The 21,134-nt window shown below is 37.8% G+C and overlaps 1 protein-coding gene across 1 annotated transcript in view; it reads right to left on the reverse strand.

Annotated features, from left to right (window-relative positions):
• BTBD8 (BTB domain containing 8) overlaps positions 1 to 21,134 on the reverse strand; it is a 110,554-nt gene that overhangs the window by 76,214 nt on the left and 13,206 nt on the right. Inside the window, exons 3-4 of the mRNA XM_028087609.2 lie at positions 9,545 to 9,780; positions 4,640 to 4,757 (exon numbers count right to left, since the gene is read on the reverse strand). Of these exons, the coding sequence (XP_027943410.2) occupies positions 4,640 to 4,757; positions 9,545 to 9,780 (354 nt within the window). The remainder of the gene's footprint in view (positions 1 to 4,639; positions 4,758 to 9,544; positions 9,781 to 21,134) is intronic.

The raw sequence follows: 21,134 nt of genomic DNA on the forward strand, positions 1-21,134 counted from the left end.
ATTTTTTAAAGTGTGCCTTTTTTATTAGATCTTCCCATCACTTTAGTTTCCACTGGAATAACTTTTTTTTAAGTAATTTTTTTAAAGATTTACCTATTTGAGAGAGAGAGAGCATGAGCAGGAGAGGGAAAGAGAATTTCAAGCAGATTCCCTGTTGCATGTGAAGCCTGACTTGGCTTGATCATGACCCTGAGATCATGACCCGAGCCAAAATGAAGAGTCAGACACTTAACTGTGTTACCCAGGCACCCCACAATATCTCTTTCATGCTTCTTGTATCATTGGTTTATTTGATATTTCATTGAGTTATGCTGTGAAAATAAGTTAAATGGCATTAAATAGGTTTGGGAACAACCCAAGGGACCTTTGGAAGACACAAACTCAATGACAGGACAGGAGAAGTGTAAGTACACTAGAGAAGGGCCTCCTAAGCTTTGACAGTTCTGCCTACTGTGCTGTCAGCATGTTCTATAGAGAATATCTGAAGGGCAGTTTTAGTCAAGTTCCGTTAAGGAGCTTCTACTGCAGGTGGTTTGTTTCCTTTCAGGCACCCACAGCCTTCAGCTTTGGTTCCCCACTGCGACATCTCTCAAAGACCTGTGGCACCAAGGAATTTTATCTCTTTCCCCTCTATTATTACATCAAACCTCACAATGTGAACAGGGTTGACCATTCATCACTAACAAAGTAATTAATACTAAGATGGTAGTGACTCACTTTATTGCATGGTAATTTGGAATTTTATTATCATTATTTCATTAAGGCTTCCTGGCAAATCCCGAGTAAGAGAGCAAACTTTTTCTATAAGGGGACAGATAATAAATATCAGATATAAATATCAGGCTTTACAGGTTACTGTTGCATATGCTTGTCTTTTTGTTGTTTTATATAAAAAGAGGGCAGTGACCAGATTTGAGCCATAGTTTGTGAAACTCCACTATAAAATCAGGTACAACAGGTAACAATGTGTCTCTCTTCCAGATACCTAATACATATTTATAGCAACTAACATTTATTGAAAGCTTATAGCATGCCAGCTATTGTGTTTTGTGTGCATTACCTGATTCAATCCTCACAGCCATCCTATGCTATAATTACTATTATTCTTTTCATAGATAAAGAAATTGAGACTTGAAGACATTAAGCAACTTCTCAACGATTCCATAAACAGTGGAGTCAGAATCTAAACCCAGAAAGACTGACTTCTGAATTACTAAACTATACACTTCTGAAAAAGCTTTCAGCTGAACATATAACTGATTAATACTATGGCACAAACTAGAACATTGACATCCTGAGTGTCAATTTGCTAAATATTCAGAAAAAAACTACATTTTAAAGGGGAGTTGAACACTTTAACTTAATGAATGAAAGCCTAATGGTATAATATCAGGCACTGAAATGAAAGGTATTTTAGAAAGAAAAAAAAAAGAAAGGTATTTTGGAAAGGCTATCAGATTGTGAAAGCTAAAATCAGGAATCACTGCCATGCTTTTTCAATAAAGCAGCCCCCCAAAAATCTTAATTATGGAACACAGAAGTACAACAGACTATCTTAAAAATTTAACAGATTCACAATTTCTCTCAGGAAACACTACAATAATAAATAATGCCATAAAATGTGAGATCCGCAATAGACTGCACCAGGTACAAACTTAGGGGTAGGCTGAAGATGACAAGAGGAAATAAAGGAAAACTGAAATGTACAATATCCAGATGGTATTCATCTGGTGATTGAGAGCAATTCAGGCAGGAAAGTCATGTTACAGAGGTCTACAAAAGAGGGTAATGTATAGTAGTGTTCCAGGAAGCAATACTCAGAAAAGGAGTAACATAACTAACAACAGGATCAATGAACTCTAAGGGGTCCTCCTTTTATTATAACCCCCCTCCCCTCAAACAAAAAGAGTGCTCTTCATTTCTCCTTTGTGTAGAAGTATTGGAGATAGACAAGGACAAAGATGTGGGAAGAGTGAAGAATATGCTTCAGAGGGGAAAAGGCCTATGTAGATGGAGAAGAGTAAAGTAAATGTGACTTTACCTGGAGGCATACCGCTGTCCCATCCTTGGATTGGGGGGAAACGCAAGTGATTCAAACCACATTTCTCTGCTTGCCCCACATAAGTGATTACAGGTTGTTACTACCATCTATACAAAAGCTTGTTATCAAAGGCCTATTGCCTAGATGATTATAGCAAACACCTATATAGTCCTTTAAAGTAATTTAATCCTCATAATCACCCTGTGAGATGAGTACTTTGAGAATATTCATGTTTGATAAGGATGTTAAAGCACAGAATGGTTAAATTGCCCAAATTCACAGAGCTAAAAGATGGTAGGGCTAGAATTCAAACCCAGGCAGAAAGGCTCCACACACAGTTCACACACTCTTAACCACTCTGTTATAAAATAACTTCTTTGGTCTAATTGTGCCACCACAAGCAAGTGACTGACATCAAGACTGTACTGCAGCATATCAAGGACTCCAGGCATTAAGCTGGAAATCAAGATAAAGACTGGATAGAGCAACTAGCAACTGGAGACATAATCTTGGAAGAACCAGGTATCAGGGATGTTTATGAAGAGAGAGCATGACAGAAAGACAGGACTCAAGAAAAGAAGAAACTACCTCATTACCACAGCAATTTGGACATATTAAGCTAGCAAACTAAGTGCTTATAAAATAGAGCCCTAATGTGAATGTAATTCTGATCATAAATTCTGGTATTTATGAGTACTTGCATTGATCTTTCAATAGATGAGTCCATATAATTTAAAAATTAAAACAGCCATATCACAAATGGATTTTTAGCCACATCACTAGGATAAATGCTGACATTGATCATTTAGAACAAGAAGTAATTCAGAAAGTTCTGATGCTGGGCTCTAAACTACATGACATGAATGTATGTCTTCTGAACTACTGGCAAGATATTCCTTAAATTGAATAGTAAAATTATTATGTACTAAACAGAGTTATTCAAGTTTGGACTAGGAAGATAATCTTGAGATTTAGATTTTGCCATTGTAACTCATATAAGTGTACTAACAAAGTAGAAAAACTTAAGACAGGTCTTCTTAGAATATATGCTCAGGAAATTACCTTTCTAGTTAATATATACTTATTTTTTATTGCTAGGTGAACAAAATAAACCAGACATGTGAGCAAGAACTCTCCTGGAATACAAACCTAATATTCTAGATCCAGCTCCTAAAACATAGTCCACTGTCAGGCAGCACACAGAGAGGCCAAATATAGACACTGTTTGAGGATATATTGCAAATGATCACAAGGTCTTGCTTTCCCTGTATGACAATAACCTTAGGGCTCTATAAGTAAAACTTTGGTATGATGCCCCTGTGGTTTCAAGAAAAACTGGAACACAAAATAAAATTAATTTATAAAATAAAATTGCATTGCCCCCCAAAAAAGAATCAAAGAAGCAAAGAAACACACATACACACGATTTGGGAAATATATATCCATGATATGGAATATATATTAATAAATCTGTATTACACCCTGTATTTTACTATATGTAATACATAGTTCATAAAAATTAGAAAAAATGTGCATATGTACTTATAATTACAAAATACATGTTCCCAAGAGAAAAACTCAAATTCTGAATGGTAAATAGTCTGATTGAAACTAGTAATCCTAGAGTTTAGCAATGTACTGCTGTCAATTAACTGGCAAAGCCAATATGATTTTTGAGAGCACAAACATCACTAGTGTTGGCATGGTAGATTCCTGTAATCTAAACCCATTGCTAATTTCACTAAGATTGTGTACCCTTGAACCTACAAGACTGGTTCTTGCCATTGCAAATAACCTGGTTTTTCCTCTTCAGGAGCACGAGAATAACTTATCGACATTCGATTTGAAACATAAAGAGAGGGAGGAAAAACACTGGGTTCCTCGGTCTTCTGGTTCCATTTCTTGTCCATTGTGAGGCCCAGCTGTAGTTCTTTCCCTTGAGTTCCAAAAGAAAATCTGTATTTATTAAAATTTTTTCTTCTTTGAAGCAGATTTTGGTTACTTGCAAAAAAAAGCAGGCTTTAATTTGAAATCTAAAAGCATAGAATGTCTAAGCAACCCAATTCTAAAGCATAATAATGGTTTTTAAAAAGTACATTGAAATATTAAGGCTTCTAATCAATGCTATTCATAAGAATATCTATTCTGAATCAAAGACTTTGAGCCAAAATGCAACCAGAGAAAATACATGTCATTCATGTAGAAATAATCATTTCTAATACTATAATGCCTGTGAAATTAAAAACTGCATTTAATTATATTTTCTGTGACAGTGGCTTTCAAACCTATTTTAGCAACAGAATATTTTCTTCTAATGAAATCTTAGGTTCAAGCCCAATACAAAGCAGAGATCTGCTCTGGTTGAAACATGTGCACATGTCTGGAAGCGGGCATGTGAGCCTGACTGAACCTGCAGGCAGAAAACCCTGCCTGATGTCCAACCCCTTCCCCTGTCACAGGTCCCCTGAGGCATCACCATGAAACCCCTGTGACTTTTGTGAATCAGAGCTTGAAAACCACCGTGCTAGGAAGAGACAGCCACCCTTTTAAACTTTTCTTTCACAACCAAGACACCAAACCAGTCAAGTGCCTATTTACCTGTGAGCTTTAAAACTTTTTCCATCAACATAAATATCAATATCTGGGCAATAATGTTTCACGTAAAGTTTCAATAAATCTTCTCCTAATTCAGATGCAGGATCCAAGTCATAATTATCTTTAAAAGAGAAAAACAAAACTAAAAAATAGTTTCTTTATTATAAATATCCAAAATTTTGTGTTTTAATATTACTAAAGGTTTTTCCACATAGTTATCTTGATTAGCTACTAAAAGAGAGCAATAGTAACTACAATATTTAACTAGTAAATTTAAAATAAAACAATATTAAAATCATCTCTATCTTGCTTTGAAAAATAAATTTCAACTTAATTTAAATATAAATATACCTTTCACAATACAGATTTATAGTTAAATATAGGTAATATTATCACAAAATTATACACCAAAACTGAAGCCACTGAATGAATATCTGACATAGGAAGTTAGAAAATTTTCCAATTTTGATACCCTTTTTCATTACCTTCCTATTCCTGTTCCTGAGTTTTTGGTGAAAATGAAAATGACATTTGAGCCAATATATATTCAACTAAAATTAATGGGATTTATGGAGCACTTACTATGAGTTTAGTACTATATACAGTATAGAAAAATAAAGAAAATAAATATTTTTAAAAGTATCTCTACTTCAAAACATTCACCATTCAGAAAGTGAGAAGTGAAATATAAAACATGTTTATATGTTTAAAAATTACTACACTGTATATCATAGCTTTGCTAGTCCAGAAACTTTAGTCAATACACCTGGTGAGAATCCGTCACTGGGAATAGATTCCCACCAACCAAATTTACAAATTTATAAATTTCTATATTTATAAACCACAATGTCATCACTGGCTTTAATATCAAGAGAGATCCAGAATCCAACCATGACCCAGTATCTCCATGGCTACCACCCCAGTCCAAGCCACTATCATCTTGCTCTTAGATCTCTGCAATAACTTCCCAACACATCCACAACGCTCAAGCCCAACAGAGGCATGTTTTAAAAATGCAATTCAAATCATGAGCCATCTCAGTTCAAAACCATATGGCTCTCTCCATTTTTTTAAATAGTAAAAGCCGGTCTTACAATGGTTTACCAGGCCCCACAACATCCAGCTCCTCTCTATGCAGGTGGCTGGGGACTAGCCTGAGCTCTCCGAGCCTGGAGGGCCACAGCTGTCCAAGGCAGGCTGACAGGGGGAAGACTGTGCACATGACTATTACCCTGCATAACAGAATAAACCTTAGTGTCAGAATTGAATTGCTGGATACCCAATTGGTATTGGAGAATTAGTTGGTGTGGGGGAAAAAACACACACACATTTTGGTGTCAGAAGTGGTCGAAGAAAAAAACCCACAGTCAGAGAAATCCCAAACTCACTGTTCCTCAAGCTGAAGTCATCATTCCACTTTACCCTAATCTTGTTCTGCTTATACTCCAGAAGCCTGCCAAATAGTACCACCCAAAGTCACCAAAATGGCTTATAAGGAAGGTGACCACATGTCTTGGTTTGCCTGGGACAGTCCCAGTTAATGCCTGTTGCCCCAGAATAATTATTGACCACAATAATAATTCTGCACTTTTCACTCTTTCTAAAGTATCCCAATTTGGACAATAAGAAATAAGGTCATCCTTTATATAAGGCTTGCAATAATCTGGCTTCTGCTTATATCTCCAGGCTCATCTCTCACTGTAACCATTCTTGTCCCCTACTCCACCCTAATCCCACAATAAACTATTTCCAGTCTTTAAAATTTGCTATGTGCCTGAGCTCTCTCTGCCTCTAAGCATGTTGTTTCCTTTGCCTGGAATACTTCTCCCCTAAATTCTTTTTGCCTGGTTAACTCCTGCTTTTTTCCCTGAGATTCAACTCAGACATCACCCCCTTCATGTAGCTTTCTCTGGATGCTAAGTCCAGGTAAAATGTGTCTTATCTGTGTCCTCATCACACTCTGTGCATAATCCATCTGACTATATCTCCTCCTAGACTGCACGACAGGAACTCTGTTTTGTTCACTCTTAAACATTCAAAACCTAATGCAAAATCAATATTCCGTTTAAAGATGTGATAATTAGGGGGCACCTGGCTGGCTCAGTCAGCAGAGCATGTGATTCTTGATCTTGGGGTTGTGAGTTCAAGACCCATGCTGAGTGTAGAGATTACTTAAAAATAAAATCTTTAAAAAATATGTGATAATTAGAATGGCCTTCCAGGAACAAATAGCAAGTGCAAGAATACAGTTCTTTGGGGGAAACACCAAATAATTCAGTAAGACTAGAGCTCAAAGGGTGGGAGGGCATTGTGAAGAGAAGAAGCAGCAGAGTTCTAGGCAAGAGCCAGTTCACAAATTTCCTTATGTCACTGGAAAGAACCTGGGATTTATATTAAGGCTATGGGGAACAATTGAAGAATTTTAATAAGGGGAGTGCTGTGATCAGACCTGCAGTTAACAAATATTGTTCTACACAGTATAAATGGAGGGTGGCACAATGAGAGGCCTGGCAACTAGCTGGGGTGCAGACGCTCAAGAAAAATTGCAAAGATCTGAAATTAAGAAATGGTAGGAGGATAAAGAAGAGAAGTATTTAAAATATTTAAGAGAGGGGCACCTGGCTGGCTCAGTTGGAGAAGCATGAGACTCTTGATTTTAGGGTTATGTGTCCAAGCCCAATGTTGGGTGTAGAGATTACTTAAATAAGGCGCTAACTTCCTGTTGTGTGTAGGACCTGATGGATGTAAACACCATTCACTTTGTATCCCTTGTGCCTGGAGTACAGAATCATTCCATATGTGTTTGCCCTCTAGGGGGTTATGTATCATTGGGGAGCACAGGGTCATAGAACACAGGAAGTTTCAAGGAAGATGACATTAACAGTAGGAAAGCTTGCAAAGAAGTTAGTAAGATTCGGACAACAAGCATCTGCTAAACTGGTAAACATGGGGGTTTTCCATGGGGGAATGAGGAAGTAGTTAAAAGACAGGGGGTTGAGGGGTAAATGAGCTCTTTTCACTTACATCCGCAATGTGTTTGGCCACTTTAATGGGCTGCTGTGGGACTGTGGCAGAACTCTAGATGAGAGACAGGAAAAATGGGTACTAAATATCAGCTCGGCCGGCTGCTATATCTGCGTGGCCTTGATAAAGTCCCTTATACTTAGAGTTCTCATCTGTAAAAATCAGCCTACAGCCACTTCTTAGAGTTATCTGAGACCAAATGAGATAAACTATATGAATGGATCTACCTCAAAGCTTAGAAGAGACATCCATTCATTCATTCACCATAGTTAGATGTTGTTAACATACATACAAGGATTCTAAGTGGGCTTAAGTCAGTTTGGTCATTATTGTTGTACTAAATATCAATAATAAAATCTTTCAGTTAACAGATACTTTCATATACATTCAATTCTGCTACAATGCTTGTGTTGAAAATATCAGTTTGATCTAACACAACTGATATATTAGGGAACCATTTGAACATGATGTGAAATTTTCACCTGCTTACGTGCATTTCACTTCCTTACAGCTCATTCACAAGAAATACTAGGGCACTGCAAAAAAAAACTGCACCCACCTGAACGGAACCATGTAAGAACATATAAAACATACACAAACACCTTAAACATCTACCAGATACCTCAGTTCACTACATGTTATGACCTACATCCTCCATAGCTGGTGTTACAAATTTCCATCTGATTTCAGATAACCAACTGTTAAGAGACCGTTTTCTATGAATATTTCATGTTTCTGTATGGTCTGAGGCAGAGCATACTTTCTGGGCAGAGCACTGGAAAATCTGGACAAAGAATGATTAAAGAACAAACATGCCTTGGAAGCTAGAGATACTGCGAGGTTCCAGAAATATTTACAGATTTTCTTCCCCTCAAAACCACTTCCCTATACTCCAGGGTGGTGAAGCTACCTTCCTCTCTCTTTACCAGGGGAGATTTATTTACCTTCCAAAGTAAAGCCCCCTCCCTCCTACTCTATTTCCCTCTCTCTATCTCTATCAGATCTGCCAGCAGCCTATGAAAGTCTCCTAATTTTGGCGTTCCTCTCTTATGGTGCAATCCCACTTTACCTGCAGGGTAACATCAGGCCCTCACCACTGAACCTTTTGGGGACTGGAGGTTGGGAACTTTAACTAAGATGCTCTGTAAATAATAAATAGACCAGAGATCTCAAGTTTCCTGTTAGAATATCTACCATTACTGTATCTCTATATCATCTATACTTATATCTATCTATACTTATTCCTATGTCCTGAACATCCTCCTTCTGCCAATTCACAATAGTTCACAAGCTGCAACCCTTCTGACACCCACCTCCACAAACAAATTTAAGTTCTTTTTCAAGGTCAATTACCATATTTATTGTAGTATTTAGGTATTTCTTAACAATTCAACATATGTAAAACCATACCATTTTCATTAGGTTTCTATCTTTTTAAAACGTGTCACAACAAAATTGTAATTTTTTTGTGTCATGACAAAATATAATGATTTTTATGCTACATGTTGTTTTTAAGTAATACATATATTGTGTTATAACAGAACTGAATCTATAGTCCGCTAAAGCTTCTGTTGGTGTGGATCAGAATAAGGATGATGACATGTGGAGGCTTAAGAGGAGAATTGTGAATTTATTCATAATAACCCCATCTCCAATTGCTTGGGAAAACTAGGAGTTGACTATAGTATTACTTTCACTTACCCATAAAAAATTTGCTTTCACTTACTTTTATTACATTTACTTTCAATTACTTTTATTTCATTTACCTATAAAAAAGAAATCAGTAGAGTTGATTTTTGAAGTACGTTTTTCTCCAACTGTATTAGAATATAGTTACTTTCATGGCATTAAAATTTATAAAAATCCACCAAAAAAATGCCTCACCAGTGGAAATTAAATTGTCCTCTCCATCACTGATATCCTCTGGAACTTCATGCTTCAGAAGAGAACAAGGAGATGACTTTTTATCTAAGAACTCTACAGATGATCTTCCATCATTGTCAGTGCACTTTCCAAAGCTGAAGTCATGTCTCTTTTGTGGTATACCCCTCTCTACTATCTTTTTCCTAAGAATTTCCTCTTCATAGTTTTTTAGGCTTCTGTTTGATGAATATACAATCCTAAAAGAAAATGTAAAATATTAATGAAAATAATGTTGGTGATTCTTAAAAGCTAGTTTCCCAAGTGCTGCTTTCATATAATACAACTATATAATTTTAAAACCATTTTTATCTGGACTAACTGGAAAAAGATCTCAAATAGCAGAAAGTTTTAAAAGTAGTCTATGAAATATTTTAATGTTAGAAAGGAATATACAATGCCATCAAACTAGATAACCTAGATAAAATGGACAATTCTTAGAAAGACACACACTACCTCCTGACTTAAGAAGAAACAGTATCTGAGCAGACCTATACCAACTACAGAGATTGAATTACTCATCAAAAACTTCCTACAACATAAATCCAGGACAGGTGGCTTCACTGGTGAACCTACCAAATGTTTAAAGAAATGACATCAATCCTTCACAAACTTTTCCAAAAAATAGAAAACAGAACACTTCCTAACTCATTCTGAGGCCACTACTATCCTGATACAAAAGCAGACAAAGACACCATAAGAAAAGAAAACCATAGACTAATATTTCTTATTAATATAGATGAAAAAAAAATTCCTTAGCAAAGTAATAGCAAACTGAATCTAGCAACATATAAAAGGATTATAAACCATGACCAACTGGGGTTATCTCAGGAATTCAAGGGTAGATAAACAACTGAAAATCAATGTTATACATCACATGCTATCGTCTGAATGTTTATAGACCCTCAAAATTTGTATGTTGAAACCTAAAGCCCAGTGTGATATTAGGTGGGAGGTGAGGCCTTTGAGAGGTTACTTAGGTGGAGCCCTTATGAATGGGATTAGTGCCCTTATAAAAGAGGCTCCAAAAAGATCCCTCACCTCCTTCCACCATGTGAGGGCACAGTGAGAAGTCAGCATCTACAACCCGGAATAGGGTCTTCACCAGAATCCTACCATGCTGGCACTCTGGTCTTGGACTTCCATACTCCAGAACTGTGAGAAATAAATTTTTGTTGTTTACAAGCCATCCAGTCTGTAGTATTTTTTTAGAGCAGCCCAAAGACATCATAAAACCTTTTAAATTTAGTCCTCTTAGCAGGACTAAGACACCATATCAACAGGACAAAAACCATATGATCACCTCAATAGATGCAGAAAAAGCATTTGACAAAATCCAACACCCTGTCATGATGAAACACTCAAAAAACTTGGTAGAAGGAATGTCCTCAACCTGATAAAGAACATCTACGAAAGACCCACAGTTAACATATTTGATGGTACAAGACTGAAAACTTTCCTTCTAAGATCAGAAAGGATGCCTGCCTGTTCTCATTACTTCTATTCAACATTTAACTGGAGGCTCTAGCCAGGGGATTAGGCAAGGCATCTGGATTGGAAAGGAATAACTAAAGCTATCTCTATTTACAAATAACAAACTTGTATATAGAAATCCTTGGAAACCCACCCCAAAACCTATTTGTTAAACTCCATGTTCTACAATGTTGCAGGATACCAGATCAATATGCAAAAATCAACTGTATTTCTAAATACTAGAAATCAACAGTCTAAAAGGAAATTAGAAAATAGTACCATTTACAATAACATCAAAAAAATAAAATACTTAAGAATATATTTCACACAAAAAGCATAACACTTATACATTCAAAGCTATGAAACAATGCTGCAAGCAATTATATAAAGGGAAACACATTCTAGATGATTTAAGATTAAGATGGCAATATTCTGAATTGCTCTACAGATTCTATTCAATGCAGTATCTATGAAAATTCAACTACTTTTCTGCAGAAATGGAAAAGTCAGTCCTCAAATTCAAAGAGAAATGCAAGGGACCCAGGGGTACCTGGGTGGCTCAGATGGTTAAGCGTCTGCCTTCAGCTCAGGTCATGATCCCAGTGTCCTGGGATCAAGTCTTGCATCAAGCTCCTGGCTCAGCAGGGAGCCTGCTTCTCCCTCTCCCTCTGTCTCTCCCCCTGTGACTACTCTCTCTCTCTCTCTCTCTCTCTCTCTGTATCTCTGTCTCAAATGAATAAATATTTAAAAAAAATGCAAGAAACCCTGAATAGTCAAAACAATCTTGACAAAGAACAAAGATGGAAGATTCATACTTCCCAAATTCTAAGCTTCCTACAAAGCTACAGTCATCTGCACTGTGTGGTACTGGCATGAGGATAAACATATAGATCAGTGCAACAGAACTGAGTGCCTAGAACTACATATATGGGCAACTAATTTTTGACAACAGTGTGGTGATATTGTGATTTATAACATGAAATATATATTTGGTCTTTGTCCACTGTTCCTGGCACATATCTCCTAAAACTCGTAATTTCCTGTGCAAGAGTCATAGGGACATTTTTGCTATATTGCTTAGCTTTGTTCCCAACTCCTGAAATGAAACCAGAGCAATAGAAGTGGAATGGATGGCTCTTCTTATTCATAACAAGCCCTTTGAACCACAGCAGAGTTTACATTAATGAGCTAGGTGACATTTGGAAAGCCCCCAAGGATGGGGCTGCTTGGCAAGAGAGTCTGAATTAATCATCAATGGCTAATGATTTCATCCATCACGCCTAAGTAATAAAGCCTCCATAAAAACCCTAAAAGTTGGGATTCAGTGAACCTCTGGGTTGGTGAACACACGGAGGTGCTGGGAGAGTGGTGCACCCAGAGAGGGCATGGGAACTCCACACCCCTTCCCACATACTTGCCCTTTCCATCTCTTTCATCTGGCTGTTCTTAAAGTTATATCCTTTTATAGTAAATTGGCAATCTAGTAAGTAAAATCCTTTCCTGAGTTCTGTGAGTTCTGTGTCCTAGCAAATTAATCGAACCTGAGAAAGGAGTCATGGGACCCTTCAATTCACAGCTGGTTGGTCAGAAGCACAGGGAACAACCCAGACTTGCAACTGCATCTGAAAAGGGTTCGGGACAGTCTTATGGGACTGAACCCTTAACCTGTGGAATCTAATAATATGTCCAGGTAGTGTCAGAATTGAATTAAATGGGTAGGACCCCCAGCTGGTATCTGGAGAATCTCAGAATTGTTTGGTGTGGGGGAAAACTCCCACACATTTGGTGACCAGAAGGGTCAGAAGTGAATTATTCTATGAGTACAGTATTAAAAGTAAAGGAGACATTGGGGAGGGTATGTACTATGGTGAGCGCTGTGAATTGTGTAAGACTGATGAATCACAGACCTGTACCTCTGAAACAAATAATACATTATATGTTTAAAAAAAGAAAAAAAAGAAGATAGTAGGAAGGGAAAAATGAAGGGGGGAAAATTGGAGGGGGAGATGAACCATGAGAGACTATGGACTCTGAGAAACAAAGGGAGGGTTCTAGAGGGGAGGGGGGTGGGGGGATGGGTTAGCCTGGTGATGGGTATTAAAGAGGGCACGTATTGAATGGAGCACTGGGTGTTATATGCAAACAATGAATCATGGAACACTACATCAAAAACTAATGATGTAATGTATGGTGATTAACATAACATAATAAAAAAAAAAGTAAAGGAGACACACAGTAAAGTGTTTTTCCTTTAGAGGTGTCCAGACAATCCAACAGGAAAAGAATAGTCTCTTCAAAAGATGGTGCTGAGATAAGTGGATATCCAAATATGAAAGAACAAAGCTGGATACTAGCCTCAAAATATATACAAAAATTAATTCAGAATAGGTGAAAGATCTAAATGTAAGAACTAAAAAAGTATACATGGGCATAAGTCTTCATGACCTTGGATTAGGCAATGGTTTTTTACACATAACACCGAAAGTACAAGTAACAACAACAAAAAAGAAATAAAGTGAAAATCATAGAAATTATAAACTTTTGTACTTTCAAAGATACTATGAAGAAAGTTAAAAGACAATTCACAGAATGGAAGAAAGCATGTGCAAATCACATACCCGATAAGAGACTCGTATCTAGAACACATAAAGAATTTTAAAATCCTTTCCTATAGAATAAAATTCTTTTTTGAAAAATATTTATTTATTTGAGAGACAAGAGAGAGCACGCTCATGTGTGCGCATGAGAGAGAACACGAGCGGGGGTAGGGGTAGAGAAGCAGACTCCCCATGGAGCAGGAAGCCCAATGCAGGGCTCAATCCCAGGACCCTGGGATCACGACCTGAACCAAAGGCAGACACTTAACCCACTGAGCCACCTAGGTGCCCCAGAATAAAATTCATATATAGAGACTATGTATAGAATATCAAATATATAAAGAATTTAAAAATATAAACAATACGTCTCAATAATATAAAGACAAATGACCCAACTTAAAATGGGCAAAGAAACTCTATAGTTTACCAAAGAAGATATATAATAGCCAATACGCACACACAAAGATATTCAACATCAATAGCCACCAGAGAAATACAAATCAATATCACAATGAGATACCACTTCACACCCACTATGGTGACTATAATCAAAATGACACATAATAACAAGTGTTGTCAAGAATGTAGAGAAATTGGAATCTTCATACATGCTGGTAGGAATGTAAAATGGTGTAGCCTCTTTGGAAAAGAGTCTGGCATTTCCTTAAAAGTTTACCATATGACCCAGCAATTTCACTTCTAGGTATATAACACAAGAGAAATGAAAACATATGTTCACATAAAAATAAGTACATGAATGTTCATAGAATTATTCATAACAGCCAAAAAGTCAAAACAACCCAAATGTCTATCAACCGATGAATGGATAAACAAAACATGGTATACCCATATGCACAGAAGAGATTTAACACAGCAGTCCTGACTACTATCTTTTAAAAGACTTAATTATAAGGTTGGCCCTTGGCTGGTATCCGGGAACATGATTTCAGGCGTGTCCCTGGCATTCTATAAATGACAAGGGTGGCTCGTTGTGCCTAAACTATTTATACAAATAATATGGTTTATGCTTAACACCTGCTTTCCTTCCAGGAGTCTGGAATATGGATGCACAATAGACACAAGGTGCCTACATGACAAACACCTAGGAAAAACCCTGGGCAGAGCCTCTAATGAGCTCCCCTGGTTGACAACATTTCAGAAGTGTTGTCAAAACTCATTACTAGGGGAATTAAGCATGTCCTGTGTGACTCCACTGGGAGAAGACTTGGAAGTTTGTGCCTAGTTTCCTGTGGACTTCACTCCATATTCCTTTTCTCTTTATTTCTTTTGTAGTAAATCACAGCCCAGAATATGACTATATGCTGAGTCCTAGCAAATCATCAAACCTGAGGATGGTCGTGATGACTCTTTATCCATCATTCAATGAAATATTCAGCCATGAAAACAAATGAAGAACTGATAAACACCACGACATCAATGAACCTTGAAAATATCACACTAAGTTTAAAAAGCAGGACATAAAAGGACATGTACTATATGATTCTACTTATATGAAATGCCCAGAATAGGCAAAACCATAAAGACAGAAAGTAGATTATTGGTTGCCAGGAACTGGGGGAAGAGAGAGTGGGAAGTGACTGCTGGGGGCATGGAATTTCTTTTTAGGATGGTGAAAATATTCTGGAATTGGAGACTGGTGGTTGCAAAACACTGTAAGTATACTAAAATGACTGAATTATACAGTTTAGAAGGGTGAATTTTAAGGTGTGTGAATTCTATCTCAGTTTTTTAAAAGACTGAGAATAGGAGAGAAACTGAAGGCAGTGTAATAGATAACTCTTGAGCTTTAATATAAAAGGGTGCAGAGCATTAGAGTACTAGCTGGTAGAGTATTAGTTGGAAGGGAAATGAGGTCAGAAAAGGCTTCTGTTATTTTTTTTTTAAGATTTTATTTATTTATTTGAGAGAGAGAATGAGAGATAGAGAGCACAAGAGGGAAGAGGGTCAGAGGGAGAAGCAGACTCCCTGCTGAGCAGGGAGCCCGATGCGGAACTCGATCCGGGGACTCCAGGATCATGACCTGAGCCGAAGGCAGTCGCTTAACCAACTGAGCCATCCAGGCGCCCAAGGCTTCTGTTATTTTTAAAGCGGGAATAAAACACCATGTTTATATACCAATGAGAAGATCCAAAAGAAAAGAAACTTCTTTTGGGAAAGTGAAAACTGCTGGAGCAATGTCCCTCAATAGGAGAAAAGAGGGTGAAAATGGTTTTAGTGGAGGGAATGGTTTTAGAAGCACTGACAGTTTATCAACAGTAACAGGGGAAAAGACAAAGCATACGGTGTAAATGCAACTAAATGAATAGATGTTGGAACAGTTTGTGAAAGTTCTAATTGCTTTGATTTTCTCAGTGAAATATAAAGAAAGGTCATCAAGTGAGAATGAAGATGGGGGAAGAACAGCTGAAGGTTCAACAAAAAGGAGGTATGAAATAATCTAGGAGAGAAGGAGAGCAAATGGGACTAGGGAAATATATGACTGCATACAGTCAGCACTAAGTACCTACTTGAGGTTCATGGCCATGATTTAAAGTGAGACCAAATACCATGTGTTTTTCTCCTGCCATTTAATTGTGTGAATGCAGGAGTGGAGGAGTCAAAGAACTGGATTCAAGGTTTGGGGTTCTGACATGCATACAAGGCAAATTCAGAGGGGACAAAGGAAAAGGTTGTATGCAAAGGAAGTGATACAATGATAGACAAAAAAAAATTTAAACTAAGGATAGAAACAAGGACATAAGAGGATAAGAGACAACAAAACTGGTAAGAGTCATAGCAGGTCCTGATGGGAGTCAATAAATTATTAGATTCAGGAGTTTTAAAGGAGGAAGGTAGAGAGATGGGAAGAAGTTAGAGGTTGAAATGTCTGGAATCAAGATTATGGAGGATTGCAGTCTATTGTTATTGACATGATTTCAAATTTGACATGGTAGTGAGGTAGTGTGCAGAACAAGATTACTGGAAGACAAGAATTAAAGGAACCAAGAGGCCATGGTATTGGAAACATATGTTGCAATTTTAATTACCAAGAATTACATTACAAGAGAAATTGACAAGAATTTCTGTGAGAAATGAGAAGGACTGACTTCTGGGGAAGATGGTGGAGTAGGAGGATCTTAAGCATACCTCTCCCATGGATACAACTAGATAACACCCACATCTATGTAAATAACCTAGAAAATGAAGTGAAGACGGGCAGAACAGACTCTCCACAGCTAAATGTAGAGAAGAGGCCACATCAAAAAGGGCAGTAAGGGCGGAGATGCTGTCAGGAGCCAACGGCCCTTGGGACTGTCTGTGGGAGGGAGGGATGCCATGGGCGTGAAGAGGATCAGACACCAGCCATGGGGGAACCACATGGGAAAGATGAATCTCCATAACATTTGGCTTTGAAAACCATATGGACTTAACAATCAGTAGGGCTTAACACCTGGAACTTTAAAATTCACAGGCAGAACTCTGGGAAAGCCAGGAGTCCCCTCCTTTAAAGAGAGAACACAACAAAGAGCCAGAAGAAATACAGCATAGAAGCCGCAGTTTGAATGCCTAGGGTATATGGGAAGGGGATTTATTTACTAATCTCAGAGTGTGTGCTGGAGGGGCAGGGATCTTAGGGAACTTCTCCAAGAATAAAACAGCTGCTAAGCACCATTTCCCTCCCCAACACCAAAGCCTAGATACACAAGCACCTGCGGGAACAAGCAGAGCATGTACACTCTCCACCTACGTGCTAAAGCATGCTTCACACCCCATTCTGCTGCAGAAATACCCTCTCCATCACAGCCTAGGCAGGACTTTTCCCCAGGGCCTGCAGACCCTGACCCACAACTGACTGACAGAGACCTACTGGCTCCTCACAGCCCATCCCACATTCTGCTGCAGACCGGCCCCATCGAATACATCCTTGGCTGAAGCCCAGCCAAAGCAGTGCCATAAGCCAGGCAGTGTCAAGCAACCATGACAGGAGCCATCAACTCTTCAGTGTGACTCCTGCCCTGGGGGAGAGGGGAAATTAACAACACACACCAGTCCAAATGCAGCCCCAGCAGTGGGCTGGGGACAGACATCAGGTCTGACTGCAGGCCCCACTCACCAATGAAAGCTTCTCAGAAGACAGCACAGAGAAAACCCCTGCAGTTCCATGCCACTGCAACTCTGGCAAATGCCTGGTCTGACTCAGTCAAGCCCAAGGCAGTCCCAGACTGACCCACTAACAACACAGGGACCAAATCCTGCTCACAATAGGCAAAGAGAGCCATTGAAGACAACTAGACTGAAGGCAAATGTGGTTCAGCAACAACACTAGGTTACACACACTACACATAAAAGATACCTCTGAAGCGCCAGGTTCTGGTCAACAGGGGACATAGAACAACAGGGCACTATAGGACCTCTTCTTCATAAGGCCACTACTTTCACGAGGAGGAGAGATAGCTGACTTTCCTAACACATATAAACAGATACAGAAAGTTAGATAAAATGAGGAGACAGCGGAATATGTACTAACTGAAAGAACAGGGCAAAATCACAGCAGGAGGGCTAAACAAAATGGAGATAAGTAATATGTCTGACAGAGAATTTACAGTAATGGTCATGAAGATACTCACTGGCCTCGAGAAAAGAGTGGAGGACCTCAGTGAGGCACTCAACAAAGAGATAGAAAATATGAAAAAGAACCAATCACAGATGAAGAACTCAGTAACTAAAATTAAAAACATACTAGAGAGAATAGTAGACTAGAGGAAGCAAAAAAATGGATCAGCAACCTGGAGGACACAGTAATGGAAAGTAATCAAGCTAAAGAGGAGAGAGAAAAATAGTAATAAAAAAATTAAAATAGACTATGGGAAGACAGTAACACTACCAATAAAATAACACTTGCATTGTAGGAATCCAAGGAGAAGAGACAGAAAAGGGAGCAGAAAATTTATCTGAAAAATAATGCCTGAAAACTTACTGAATCTGGGGAAGGAAACAGAAATCCAGATCCAGGAGGCAAAGAGAGCATCTGACAAAATCGAACCATGGAGGGCCACACCAAGACACACAGTCATTAAAAGGATGAAAAGTGGTTATAAAGAATTTTTAAAAGCAGCAAGAGAAAAGAAAACAATTACATACAAGGGGAAAACCCCATAAGGCTATCAGCTGATTTTTCAGCAGAAACTTTGCAAACCAGAAGAAAATGGCATGATATATTCACTGTGCTGATAGGAAAAAATCTGCAGCCAAGAATACTCTATCCAGCAAGGCTATCACTGACAACTGGAGAAGAGATAAAGAGTTCCTAGGTAAACAAAAGTTAAAGGAATTCATCACCATTAAACCAAGTCTATAAAAATTTTAAAGGGGACTCCTTCAGTGGAAAGTAAAGACCACAAATAGTTGTTAAAAAAAAAAAGTCAGAAGTACAAAAGCAGTAAAATTAAGTTTATCTACTAAAATCAGTCAAGGGAGTCCCAAAACAGAAGGATATAAAGTATGACACCATATACCTAAAATGTGGCAGGGGTAGGGGAAAAGGAATTAAGAATGGGTTCAAACTTAAGGAACCATCAACTTAACACAGACTGCTATATGTGTGAGATGTCATATATAGGCCTAATGATAACCACAAAATAAAAACCAGTAATAGATATCAAAAAATAAAGAGAAAGGAATCCAAGTATATCACTAAAGAAAGCCAGCAAACTGTGAGAGAAGAGAGTAAGAAAGGACAGAGAAGAACTACAAAAACAACCATAAGAAGTAAGACAATGGCAGTAAGTCCATACCTTTCAATAGTTACTTTGAATGAAAATGGACTAAATGCTCCAATCAGGAGATAGAGGGTGACAGAATAGATAAAAAAGCAGGAACCATCTATATGCTGCCTACAAGAGACTCATTTCATACTAAAGACACATGTAGATTGAAAGTAAAGGGATGGAAAAACAATCATCATGCAAATGGAAGTGAAAAGAAAGCCAGGGGAGCAATGCTTATATTGGACAAAACAGACTTTAAAACAAGACTGTAACAAGAGACAGAGAAGGACACTATATAACCATAAAGGGAACAATCCAACAAGAAGATATAGCAATTGTATATATTTATGCACCCAACATGGGAGCACCCAAATATATAACACAGTAATAATAAACATAGAGAAAGTAATCGATAGTAATACAATAAGGGACTTCAATACTCCAGTTACATCAATGGGCAGATATCCAAACAGAATCAACAAGGAAACACTGAACCAGATGGATCTAACAGATATATTCAGAACATTCCATCCTAAAACAGTAGAATACACATTCTCTTCAAGTGCAAACACAGCACTCTCCAGTATAGATCACAAGTTAGGCCACAGAACAAATCTAAACAAATTCAAAAAGATCAAAGTCATGCCATACATCTTTTCTAATCACAATGCTATGAAACTAGCAATCAACCATAAGAAAAAAATCTGGAAAGAACACACATACACGGAGGTTAACATGCTACTAAACAATGAATGGGTTAACCAAGAAATCAAAGGGAAAAAAAATACATGGAGACAAATGAAAATGAAAAGAACAATGGTCCAAAATCTTTGGGATGTAGCAAAAAAGGTCCTAAGAGGCAACACTGTAGCAATTTAGGCCTACCTCAAGAAACAATAAAAATCTGAAATAAATAACCTAATGTTACACGTAAGGGAGCTAGAAAAAAAACAAAACACAAAACCAGAAGGAAAGAAAAAACAAAGATTAGAGCAGAAATAAGTGAAATAAAAACTAAAAAACAATAGAACAGATAATGAAACCAGGAGCTGGTACTTTTAAAAGGTCAACAAAATTAATAAACTTTAATCCAAACTCATAAAAATAAAAAAGAGTGAGAGGCAAATAAACATCAAAAATGAAAAAGGAGAAATAATAACCAGCACCACAGAAACATAAAGGATAAGAGAATATTATGAAAAATCATATGTCAACAAAGTGAACAATCTAGAAGAAATGCATAAATTCCTAGAAAAATATAACCACCCAAAACTGAATCAGGAGAAATAGAAATCTGAACAGGCCAATTACCAGCAATGAAATTAAATCAGTAATCAAAAGAACTCCCAACAAACAAAAGTCCAGGACTAGATGGCTTCACAGGTGAATTCCAACAAACATTTAAAGAAGAGTTAATACCTATTCTTCTCGGGCACCTGGGTGGCTCAGTCTGTTAAGTGTCTGCCTTTGGCTCAGGTCCTGATCCCAGAGTCCTGGGATTGAGCCCCACATCAGGCTCCCTGCTGAGCGGGGAGCCTGCTTCTCCCTTTCCTGCTCGCCCTGCTTGTGCTTGCTCCCTCCCTCTCTCTGTCAAATAAATAAAATCTTAAAAAAAAAAAAAAACCTATTCTTCTCAAACTATTCCAAAAAATAAGAGAGGAAGGACAGCTTCCAAATTCATTCCATGAGGCCAGCATTACGCTGATACCAATACCA

This window comes from Eumetopias jubatus, unplaced genomic scaffold (assembly GCF_037043125.1).
Source record: "Eumetopias jubatus isolate StellerSeaLion01/CBP00866 unplaced genomic scaffold, mEumJub1_p1.0 scaffold_4, whole genome shotgun sequence".
NCBI lineage: Eukaryota > Metazoa > Chordata > Mammalia > Carnivora > Otariidae > Eumetopias > Eumetopias jubatus.